Source organism: Puma concolor, chromosome B1 (genome assembly GCF_028749965.1).
Source record: "Puma concolor isolate L17-30 chromosome B1, mPumCon1.1.hap2, whole genome shotgun sequence".
Taxonomy (NCBI): domain Eukaryota; kingdom Metazoa; phylum Chordata; class Mammalia; order Carnivora; family Felidae; genus Puma; species Puma concolor.
Window position 1 is genome coordinate 54,295,299 of NC_141670.1, and position 13,249 is coordinate 54,308,547.

At 33.1% G+C, this 13,249-nt stretch overlaps 1 protein-coding gene across 2 annotated transcripts in view; it reads left to right on the forward strand.

The window, feature by feature from the left end:
* GLRA3 (glycine receptor alpha 3) overlaps window positions 1-13,249 on the forward strand; it is a 201,435-nt gene that overhangs the window by 65,800 nt on the left and 122,386 nt on the right. For both annotated transcript variants that reach the window (XM_025921486.2, XM_025921487.2), the window contains exon 3: window positions 3,590-3,657. In XM_025921486.2, coding sequence (XP_025777271.1) covers window positions 3,590-3,657 — 68 coding nt within the window. The remainder of the gene's footprint in view (window positions 1-3,589; window positions 3,658-13,249) is intronic.

The following is a 13,249-nucleotide window of genomic DNA, read 5'->3' on the forward strand; positions in this document are numbered from 1 at the left end:
CTTATGGATTGTAGATGTCAGTTTTGAATAATTTTGTGGGGTTTTTTTCCTCTACTTTCTTCCAGCAGGACGTATGGCTATCAGAAATTGAGTAGAAAAACAAAGATGAGAATTGTGCACCAGAAATCAAGAAAATGTGAACTGAAACCACAAATGATTTTAAACTATTCTGACTAATGAAACATTGTTTTGTTTTATTTTTATTATTATTATTAATTATTTTTAATATTGGTACAAAGAGACTCCTTTTTATCTTTACAAAGGATCAAGAATCAGAATGGCTTTGGAAATTTTTTTTTAAATTTTTTTTAATGTTTATTTATTTTTGAGACAGAGCATGAACGGGGGAGGGTCACAGAGAGAGGGAGACACAGAATCTGAAACAGGTTCCAGGCTCTGAGCTGTCAGCACAGAGCCCGACGTGGGGCTCGAACTCACGGACCACGAGATCATGACCTGAGCCGAAGTCGGCCGCTCAACCGACTGAGCCACCCAGACGCCCCATGGCTTTGGAATTTTTAACAGCAATGCAAGAAAATAAAAATAAAAGAGAAATGTCTTTGAAATTGAGAAAAAAAAATTTTTTGAACCTAAAGTTTTCTACCAAATTTAGATGTTAAAAGGACATTTAGGGGTGCCTGGGTGGCTCAGTCAGTTGAACTTCCAACTTCAGCTCAGGTCATGATCTTGTGGTGCCTGGGTTCAAGCCCTGAGTTGGGCTCTGTGCTGACAGCTCAGAAGCTGAAGCCTGCTTCAGATTCTGTGTCTCCCTCTCTCTCTCTGCTCCTCCCCCCCTCATGCTCTGTCTCTGTCTCTCTCAAAGATAAATAAACATTAAAAAATAGTAAATAAATAAATTAAAAGGACATTAAAAGAATTGTGAACAAGTGAATTCTCAAAAGCTTCACATCCTTATGCATCATTTCTCAAAAAATTCCTAAAGGATTTATTCTACTAAAATTAAGAAATAAGCCAAGTAAAAAGGAAAGTCAGGGACCATGAAAGGCAATCTGACAGAAAAGAGATGGAAGTAAACCCCAGTATAATGATTATGGGAGGTCATAAGATGGCTGCTATGCTCCAGAGCAAAAAAAAAAAAAAAAAAAAAAAAAAATCTAATTTTGGAATATATCCAAAGGAAGATAAAGCTAATAAAATATCTGATGAGTCTGACATTGAAACATAATTCAGACATTTCAGAACTTCTGGGTAGGTTAATGATACATATGGAAGAAACTATGTGAAATACATAAAGAGTTTATCAACCTCAAGAAAGTGCTTACCGTGAAAGAAAAGTAATCGTAATTTATTGCATGGCTTGGTTGGAAATAATATTTACCTTGTCATAATGTAAAAAGTGAATACTAATCTAACAACAATGGCAGTGTAACCATATCTGTGTACTAGGAGGATAAAAAAAGAGGTTTATGTTAGTGGAGGTGGTGATAATGGCTTGAAAGAAAGCTAAATAAATCCTCCTCTGCTGTGGGTATCAGAATATATGCTTAAAATGGGAGCATCTAAAAGTAGCAAAATAAGTTCATTATTTAGAGAAAATTAGGTAAATCCCCAAAGAATCTATTATATAAGTTGGAGTGATTATCTCTAGCGAAGGGGACATAGAGGTATAGGGCAAAGGGCAGGCATCTTAGCTAAGGCTTATATATTAGTTTTTGTGTGTGGCATTATCTGACTAGTAGGTAGAATTTAACTCGGAGTTATTTTAACCCTTACCACATAATATTTCAGTGTTGCTGATTTATATATCTATCAGCCTAATAATAAAGTCTGTAGCTAGATAATGGAATCCTTGGGATGTAATGTTATGTGAAGGTCATGGTACAACTTGATATGATGGGAAAAAATGACTCCTAGAATCAGACTAGTGGTTCCAATTCTAACTATGCTATTCATTAGCACCTTATGTGTCCTCTCTGAACTTTAATTCCTTTCTTGATAAGTGGTGTAATATTACCCATTTGCAGTGTTATATGGATTAAGTGGTATCTATGAATCAGCACAACACATGTTTAGTACATGAAGTACTAAACAATTTATGAGATCTTATTCCTTCTGCCCTGCTAGATGATAATCTCGTTGTGTTTTCTGCAATTTGGTGTACACAATTTGTGAATATTTAGTAAATTAATGAATAAATGGATCTCAGAAAAACAAAAATTATTGGTTTTTATGATGAATGCTAAACGCACTTACAGGGGACTTCTGGAATGGCAGAATGATGTTTTCTATAAATTCACTCCTCCAAAAAAAAAAGCAATAAAAATACTGAAAAAAACTGTCGAAGTTAACCTTCGGGAGCTCTGAAAAGCTTGCAACACACTGAGGAATGTGTATTCAAGTAAAACTAATAGGTTTCTCTAAAAACAGGGCATGTAAATATGGCTCCCCTCCTGAGCTCCTGGTAGCCTTGAAAACCAGCAGCCTCTCAACCACAGAAGCTTACAATCCAGAGCCTAGCAGGTATCAAAGTCCACCCCTAGAGCTATGTTATTTTTATCTGGCCTGCTCCCTAGAAAAGTACCACTCAGATGGCTTATCATTATTTGGCTTTGACTGGGAACTCCCTCAGTGGGAAAATCCTATCCCAGGGCATTTATTAAAAATGATCACAAAAGTGATCACAAAAGGGGCACCTGGGTGGCTCAGTCCTTTAAGCTGATGACTCTTGATTTTGGCTGAGGTAGTGATCTCAGGGTCCTGATCTCAGAGTCCTGATCTCAGGGTCCTTAGAGCTGAATTCTCTCTCTGCCCCTCCCCTGCCCCTGCCCTTGTTCCCTCCTTGTTGCCTCCCCTGCATGCTCTCTTGCACATGCGCTCTCAAAAGAAAGAAAGAAAAAGAAAGAAAGAAAAAGAAAGAAAGAAAAAGAAAGAAAGAAAGAAAGAAAGAAAAAGAAAGAAAGAAAGAAAGAAAAAGAAAGAAAGAAAGAAAGAAAAAGAAAGAAAGAAGAAAGAAAAAAATGATCATAAGAAACTGTTTTAACACTGCAGCTGCCTAACGCTGTGTGATACAGAATCCTCAGTGGCTGCACACTGTGGGGAAATACAGACTATTAGTCCAGGAAAGTCACTAAACAACAAACAACAATAATAAACACCAGTAACAACAACTGGGCTTTGCAAGTGGGAGGTCTGGTTTCCAGGGTTGCCACATTGCATTATTTAATGTATCCAATTTTTAACAACAACAACAAAAATATGTAGCATGAAAAGAAACAGAAAAATAGGGCCCATACTGGGAGGAAAAAATCAATAGGAACAGCCTAAAGGAGCTCAAATGTTGGACTTACCAAATCAGACATTTACAAAGCCATTAGAGATATCAAGACCAAATGAGATTGAAGACTTATATAATGGCCAGCCTCAGTGTTCAAAGGAGACTATGAATTTGTGATTTTCAATTCAGATTATTTCACAGAGTGATTGCTTTCAATTTTATGCATCTGTGTGTACGCAGATATAAAATATATATATTCCTTTTTTTAAAAAAACTGATAATGAAAAGCATGGAATTATTTAAAAATATTTTAGATGAGTATCTAAATAGTCTTTATGTTTTAATCTCTTTCAGGCCCTCCTGTTAATGTCACATGCAACATATTCATAAACAGCTTTGGCTCTATCGCTGAGACGACAATGGTAGGCATGTTTACTCTGTAACAAGTTTCACACTGGAGTATTTTGTAATTACATTAATGGCACATTTTCTGCTAGTGTTATGTAATTTAAAGCCAAAATTAATGTAAGGATATTTAAAAAAATAAAATTAATGGTATAACTAAACTGTAATCAACTGCAGGCAATAATGTTTCATTTAGAGATGGTATAGTAAAGAAAATGTAAATAAAACCAAGAATGTTTTTTCCCATTTTGGTAATTAAATATTAAATCTCAAAGTAAAACTAAAATTTTACCATATAAACCATTTCTTTTCAATACTCTTTATAAACCAGACATAAACATAGAAGTAAATAATTTCATGTTCAATTATTCTGTGTACTTAAAATGTGTTTATAATATTATTTTGAGTCTTTATTTGGTTACTTTTCCAAATGAATATAGTATTTGCTCAAACATTATAAATGTTTTGTGAATTGTGGTATCTGCCTTAATTTATTGAAACACTTTGAACAGAGACTTCTGTTGAGAACTATGTAGTTGAGAACATTTTATATAATGAAGTTATTAAAGCCAAAACAGTTATCATTACAGACCAAATTTATTCTGATTTGAATTTTATAACTTTCTCTAACGATCATGTTGTATCTCTACCTTACCCTGTTGTATCTCTACCTTACCCTGAAGCTTTTGTTGTGCATTTTAGCAAAACTAAAATGCAGAGACAGACTTATGAGCCACTCATATCTGTAAAATTGTCTAGCAGGCAATTTTTTTTCTAATTTAAACTATGTATGGTGGTTCTTAAATTACCTAGAATTATAATCCATTCCTAAATTTAGCAAGTATAATTTGCATTAATTTTCAAAGTTGATGTTAGCTAAAATAGGATGTAAAATACTTAAAAATTTATTAGCTTCCAAAACCATTATTAAGTAAGTAGAGAACTATGTTCATTTTACGTATCTCAGAATGACTTGATAGCAAATTTTCTAAGAATAAATAATCTAATATGCGAATTATTACGGGTGGATATACAGGTGTGTGTGTGTGTGTGTGTGTGTGTGTGTGTGTGTGCGTGTGTGTGTGCGTGTGCATAGAGGATCTATCTCAACAGGAAGAGACTTTACTTAGGCATCTTTTTTTCCCCTCATGTATGCAATATTTAGTCATTTAGTGGCATCTCTGTGGTTTACCAAACTCAATATAATATAATTACAATAAAAGCATCAGTGAAGAAGAACTTAACTCACTTATTTGGGCATTATATAGAATTATCTTCACTACCGTATATAAATTCACATGAAGGTATGTGTGTGTAAACACAGAGAAAATGAGTATAATTTTCTTGCATAAGCACAGTGTGGTTCTGGTGCAATTCTGACTCTAAAATGACTATGATCCTGTTTTAAGCTTTGACATATTCTGGGTTTTCATTGAATATTTTGTCCTGATTTATATCCTGCATTTGTACTACTGGGGAGAAAAATTTTCCTCTACCCTTCAAGAATCTTTTGACTGGTTTAGGAATTAAGTCAACATGAGACAATTAACAGGAGAAAATTAAATATAATAACATACATATGAAGACTTCGCATGAACATAAGGGATTTCAAAGATAGTCAGGCAAAATGAGGTATATATGTCATCCTAAACTAAGGAGAAGGCGGTAGGAGTCTGGGACTTCAAAGGGAAGGACAGCAATTCACAGGAAGGTGAAAAAGAGTAAATGTTTGGTAAACAAGTGTCTGCTGGGCCACTCAGAAACAATGGGACATTGAGAGGACTTTAATCCAATAGGCCTTGCTAGGGCTCCTACCTGTCTACCAGACCTAGTTCATATTATAACTATAGTTATCTATGGTGCTAGCTCCCTTCCTGGAACAGGTCCTCTGTCTAAATCCTTTAGGCAGTTGGCAAAAAGAGAAACTTCCTGAGTCCTCTGGGGTTTTTTTAAACTTTTTTTTTTAAATTTACTTGGGGGTGGGGAAGAGGGACAGAGTGAGGAAGAGAGATAATCCCAAGCAGGCACCATACTGTCAGCACAGAGCCTGATGCAGGGGTCGATCCCACGAAGTGTGAGACCATGACCTGAGCTGAGACCAAGAGCTGAGTGCTTAACTGACTGAATCACCCAGGCTCTCCGTTGAGTCTTCTGTTTCTTAAAAATAATCAACCTAAAATAATCCATGTGCCGAAGAGACACATTTTGGGGGGAATTTTTTTTTCCTCTACAGTACATTCTTAGTCCAAATCATATTTAAAGATGAAGGAATCTCTACTGGCTTTTTTCTGCTTAGACTTTCCAAATTGTATTTCTAGCCCTGGCAACCTTTCTTTTTAATCGCTGCTATACATACTGTACAATCTCGAAAGCCTAAAAATATGTTTATACTTTCTCTTCTGCAAGATTGCTTCCACAAAATACTTTCAGCAGCAATAGTTGGAAAGACTTACAGCCTTACTTGTCTTTGTGGGATGGAGGAAGAGACTTGGAAAAAAGAAGACATGGCCAGATTTCCTTCTCATTAAACCTGAAAGATTGTCAGGTTCCTGAAGGTCTTTGCTTTTTATAGCATAATTCATCAGCCTGCCATAAATGGTTATAGCACACAATCTACAGGGTGACGACACCAGCTAAATTTCTCATCTTTAATAATTTTAGACTTCCTTTATAAAATAATATTACATAAAAACTTGCAGAATATTATACATACACTCCCACAGTGACTCTTACTCAGTTTTATTTCCCTTCTGTAACATAGAAATCCTTTCAATTCCCACATATTCCATCATAATGTATTTTTTAAAAATGATTTAATGTTTATTTTTGAGAGAGAAACAGAGAGACAAAGCGTGAGCAGGAGAGGGGTAGCGAGAGAAGGAGACACGGAATCTGAAGCAGGCTCCAAGCCCACAAACCATGAGATCATGACCTGAGCTGAAGTTGGATGCCCAACCAACTGAGCCACCCAGGCACCCCATCGTAATGTATTTTTTGAAACCATTTTTAGCATTTATCCCTTTCCTCTTCTGGGTCACAAGTAGCATCAATAAGCATTAATCAAACACCTCAGAGATTAATTATTATAAAATTTACTGTGTCCTCTTTGATATCTCTCTTTTTAGTCTTCTAAACTTTTAAACAGGTGATACTATTTCTATTCATGTAATCAGATTCAATATTTGTAAAATTTTTAATGGCATCAGATGGAAGAGCTGCAACATGGTGTCCATATACATAAGAATGAATAAAATTAAAACTTACTATATTTAATATCTTAAGATTCATAAAATATTTTCTTACCACTTAATTAAGTTGATGTATTTTATTCATATTTTCTACATCATAGCTCTGCAAGTAAACTTGGTCCCATTATTTTATTTGCTGTGACATTGTTTAAATTAATTTATTTTTATGGAAGCATTTATGTATTTTTAAAATATTTACATTCCTTATACTGATATAGTTTACTTTTGGTTTTACAATACAAATAGCCTAATTCAACTAAGAAGATGTATTAAAATTGAGAAGATTGAATTTCAAATGACCTGCAATCATTAATAAATATCTTTGCATCTGAGATCTCATATCTAAAATAAAACTAAATAATTCTCCCAATCTGTATATCTCTGCTTAACAAAGACATTAACTGTCTTCAATGTCTATTTACTGACAAGATATATTAAGCTCCCTCTGCTGGTGTAGTTTCTCACAATTGTATCTCTCCACATTTAAAATTCACCCTTAGTCCCATTTGAGGTAATTATTTGATTCTTGAGAAAATAGCTCTAGTAGATATTCTACATATTTACCAATTTTTTGAAAATTAAGTTAATTTAAAATTTTAACATATTTTGCATCTTCTTCTTGTACCAAATCTGTTTTTTTTCAAATATTTATGTGAATTTTTCCAAGAACATAAGCTCAAATTTATTTTTACCCATGAAACTCCTCCTTTCCCAGTATAGATTTGTCTAATTAACTTAATGTAGTTCCAACTATTCTCACTTGAGTACAATTTTATTATTCTTGGCATATAGTCATCAACTTTTTTTCTATAGATATTGTGGAAATTTGAAACTCCCTTACCTCTCTCACATTTGGGTCATGTGTCATATATTATGAGATTCTCTAAGGGTGTGTTCAGCCTCCATTAGTCCAAGTTCACATTTTTCTTAAGCAGGCAATGATTGAACAACTATGGGAAACCACAGTTCTTAAAAACATTAAATTAAAGATAAAGTTGGTTTACCATCATTAGAGTCATTCTTTTTCCCCTTTTGTAACATGGCTTGGTAAGGGAGGTACGTCTGTCCTGCCTTCTAAACTTGGGGTGACAAAAGTTGCTCATGATTGTTTTCATTGCTTCTCTGAGGGGAGGCTTAAGATCTCCACATTAATTTGAATCCTAAGTAAAACATAAACTCTTGCAAACCTGTGATGAGTTCTGGATAAGGCTTATATGCCAGGCTGAAAGCATTTGTAAGTTGGGCTTTAAAAAAAAAATCATAGATGAATGTAGTAATTTGGGTGTGTATATATAGCAGTGTCTCAAACTGAATATATTGGCTTAACCTATCTTCAGAAAAACAGATGGCTCTCCATCTTGTTACACATATGTTCTCAGAGAGTTAGAAAACTGCTCGGCTATGTGCCTTAAGTCAATATTTACTCATTGAACCATTACTTTTCACTAGTGCTGATAGAATAAATTATTTTTACAAAATAAAAACAAAAAAGTTAGCTATTTTGGTATAAAAGTTTTTCAGGTGTTTGTATACAAAGACATATGGCGGCGTTGGGTGAGAGTATCTGAGGGTCTGCTGTGATCTCACCAAATTGCCAAATAGCACATTTTCTCAATTTTTCACAGAAATGATGGCTTTATATAATCATACATTTGTACATGCTACGTTGAATCATCAATTAGAATTTCCAAAGAAGTCTAAGCCAGTATGGCATAAAAAAATTTATAGTAGCCATTTATAGATTCTTTTTATTTTAGGTTAGTTTAGTTTAGTTTAGTTTTTTAAAAGTAGGCTCCATTCCTCGTGTGACACACCTGAGCTGAGATCAAGAGTCATACACTTCACTGACTAGTCACCCAGGGGCCCCTCCATTTATAGACTCTTTTTTTTTTTTCCATTTACAGATTCTTAATGGAAAATCCTACATGTCCCTTTTTTCTAAGTGTATTTTTTTTTTATCAAATAAAGGTTTTTATCAAAGTTATTACGTATACAAATTTTTGCATAGGTGATATAAATAACACTCATTTTTCTATCATCTTAAGATATTAAACAAAAAAGAAATTGAAGCTGACCATGTACTCTTTCTCCAAACACTGCTTCCCTGCCTTTCCAAAAGAGGCTTTGCTTCTGAATTTAATATGAAGACATAAAATTCCATTCTACATTATGAAAATGTGAACAAAATGGCCATACTATAGTATCCACATAGAATTTGATTTTTTTGTTCAAATTCATGTTTTTTAAGATAAGCCTTAGACTATTTCATTCATTTTTATTTCAAGGAGTATTCTACATTGCATTTATTCATTCTACATTTGCTGGATATTTTGACTGTTTTTAATGTTGTTACTACTACAAAAACTCTGCATTGAAAATTGTTGCACATTATCTTCTAACAGGCATAGGCAAAATATTCCACAGGGTATATACCCAGGAGTGGAATTATTTGGCACAAGGTTAGATACTCAGAAGTGAAATTGCTTGGCTCAAATATTACTGTATTGCTCTCTAATGTGGCCATTCTGTCTTAAAGACCTACAATTAATTTTATGAGATTTTCTCATGTTTTACATCACTCACAGATAGTATTTACCTACTTTGGACATAATTGCCATTATTACGTACTGCCTTGATTAATAGTGTGGTTACGCATTTTACTGCAATGTCATTCATTCATTCATTCATTCATTCATTCATTCATTTTTGCCATTCTGGTATCCTTTGTGCAAAATGCCTCTTCTACATTTATGTCTTCTACATTTATGCTCGTTTGTTTTTATAATGTATACACCAACATACACCACACACACACACACACACACACACACACACACACACACACACACACATTATTCTGAACATGAATGCTCTGTTATGTGCATGTTAAATACCAATTCTGCTTTTGTTTAGTGTGTTCATGATGTTTTATGATGTATAAATTATTTTTATTTTAATTTATAAAATTTAACATTGTTTTACTCACTGGTTTGTCCTTCTTTGTCTAAAGAAATCCTTCTCTCACCCAAGTTCAGAAAGACATTTTCTTATATTTTCTCCTCCTAAAAGCATTTTGCTTTTCCTATTAAGGTTTTAGTCCACCTGGAATGATGTGTAGTTGTTTATATGTGTACGATGTGCAGCAGGTATTTATTTTTATTTATTTCACAATTGAATAATTACTTCTAATAGTTTGCAATTGTACCTCTGTCATATCTATCCCTAGATGGAATGTCTGTTTCAAAATTTGTAATTTTGTGCCAATGCTGAATTTATCTATGCCTGCATCAATATTATAGTCTTATTTATTATAGCTTTAAATTGGGCTTGATATTTAATAGGACAACTTCTCAAACATACTTTATTCTTTTTCAAAGTATTCTTAACTCTTCTTAGAAGTTTGCTTTTTCATGTAAATTTTAGAATCACCTTGTCAAGTTCCACAAATTAAACTGGAATCTATGAGTGAATGTTGAGAAAGTTGTCATCTTAAAATACTGAATCTTTCCATCTATGAATATAAGTATCTCTCTTTTACTTAAATATTACCTAATATTATTTAACAAAGATAGAACTTCTCATAAATTTTTTACATATCTTATAATTTTAATAATTACTCCTTATTTTTATTTTACTTTGCAACACTTTAGCTGTGTTTTCTAATTCTTTATTGCTGGTACATAAGAATATGATTGTTGCTTACATTGGTTTAATATGCTTTCATTTTAGCCCTAAAATGTTACAGTTCCTTCATGCAATCATTTTATCTAGGAATAATATGTTGATTTGTTCCTTTTCATCTTTATATGCTTGACATCTTTTACTTGTCTTGCTGTTTTAGCAAAAATAGTGTTGAGGGAAACTTATTTTATACCTGGTCTTAAAAGGGATATTTCTAATATTTGCAGAATAAATGTGATGCTTGCTTGAGTTTGATATCCTTTACCAGAATTAGTTCCCTCTTTCTGTAGAACACAGAAATCATTAAAACAGAACACCCCCCAAAACAGTAAGTCTTCTAATCCGTGAACTAGGGTATCAGTTTATTTGTCTTCTTCAGTTATTCTTAGCTACATTTTTTAGAGCTTGTCATATATTTTGTTTATTCTGAAGTATTGATGTATGGTAATAAACTTTACGTTAAAATTCTTCAAATAATTTTTTATTCTAGAGTAGTTTCATATCTATAAAACAGTTACATAGTATGGAGTTCCCCCATACCTCCTTCCCAGTGTCCTCTACTGTTAACATCTGGCATTTATATGATACATTTGGCACAACTAACGGACAAGCATTTGATAAATTATCATTAACTGAAGTCTGTACATTTTTTAGTTTTTCCTTATTACTTCCAATGTCTCTTTTCTGTCCCTAGAATCATATTATCTGGCATTCTTCTATGTAAGACATTTATCTATTCTTCCCCATTTATTTATTTGTCCAATGATTTATTTATACTAGTATGAATTCATGGATATTTGTTTTATACTTTGGGTTATAATTCAAAAGTACATTATCTACGTTTTTGTTCAAGTCATTCCAGTTTTGGTCATTCAGTTGACTCCTGTATCCTTTTCACATATTTCCATCATTTTGTTTTTTATGTGCACTTTCTTGCACCCTGCTACTACAAGATGTTCCAGACTCATCTTGTATCTTCCCTGCTACAACCCTAGAATCAACAATTTCTCCATGGATCCCTGGCTATTTTTATTGGAGAATGGTATTAGAAACCCAGATCTGGTTACTAGGTACGGTCATTGCTACAGAAGTATCATTATTTCTAGGCCCTCTAAGCAGACAGAGCTTGGAAATGTGTGTATGTATGTGTGTGCAAATGTTATAATTTAGACTGTATTTTCCAGTTGTTTCTATAAATATACAGACAATTATATCTTAGAATATTGACGAATATCCTAAGAATTTGATAACTTAGGTAGTTTTGGTACTATTTTGCCACTTTCTTTGTATTGTCTATGAATATGCTCATGCAAATGGTTAAGACATTTGTACACCTTTCTTTCTGTTCTTTACGCTTTAAATCTCTCTTCCTCTTCTTCCCTCTCTCCTTCTCCTCCTCTTTCCCTCCCTTTCCCTCCTACGTTATTGCACTGGTTCACAAGTCCTGTACAATGATAAATAAAATGGATGGAGAATGACCACCTTTGTCTTTTCTCTGATATCAGTGAGAAATCATGCAATATTTTGCAATTAAAAACGGTATTAACTGCAGATTTCTCCTAAACGTTCTTTATCAGACTGAAGAGTTTTCCTTCCATTACTTATACACTGAGTTTTTTTTTTTTTTTAATCATGAGTAGGCATTCAATTTCATTCAGTGCTATCAGCATTCATTGAAATGATTGACTTTTCTCCTTCATTCTGTTAGTAATACGGCTTATATTAAAATCAATCAAATATATATTGATTTTCAAGTAGAAAATCATCTTTGCAGCTCTGGGATAACTCCCCTATGACCATAATTCATTAGTCTTTTTATATATTGCTGGTTTAATTTATGATATTTGGTTTAGGATTTTTGCTGCTGTGTTCATTTTGGATATTGAACTGTAATTATCTTTTCTTATATTGTCAAGAGCAGTGTGTGGTATCAGTTTTATGCTAGTTTCAAAAAATTAGGAAATATTCATTCTTCCCCTACTCTGTAAAATAGTTTGCGTAACACTGTCATTTCTTCCATAAGTATTTGGTAAAATTTGCTAGTAATGCCATCCATGTTAGTCATTTTACTTGGGGGAAAGATTACATTTACAGATTCTACTCTTGAACAGATAGAGGACTATTCACTTTTTCTACATTTTGCAAAAGTTGTTTTTAAGAAATTTGTCCATTTCCTTAAAAATTTCAAATTATTGACATAAACTTATTTATAATACAATATCATTTCCTCTGAAGTATCTTTTTAATGTCTTCACTTTCCTTATTTTTAATAATAATTTTGTTTAGCTCCCTTTTTCTGAATTAGCTTACATATGGATTTACTTTTGTCTGCTAGGAATTTTTGCTGCTTTCTGATCATTACTATGATTAATGTTAATCTTTTAAAGATAATAATAGTCAGTTTTTATCACTCCCTTTGTTCTTTCTGTAAAATCTATTACACTGAATATTCTGTACCTCATTCTCTCCATCAGAGTTTCTATCTCTTTATATTTCTGTGCTGCACATTCCTTATATTTAGGAATTGTCACTGGTAAATAAATTATTGGAAATCCATAAAAATCCCAAATAAGCTGTAATTTCATACCAATCCACTTTATATTTCTTCATAGCAAGTAACTCAATGACTTACATAAGGCAATTCATTCACACACTACGATGATGATGTTTTTCTTACAGC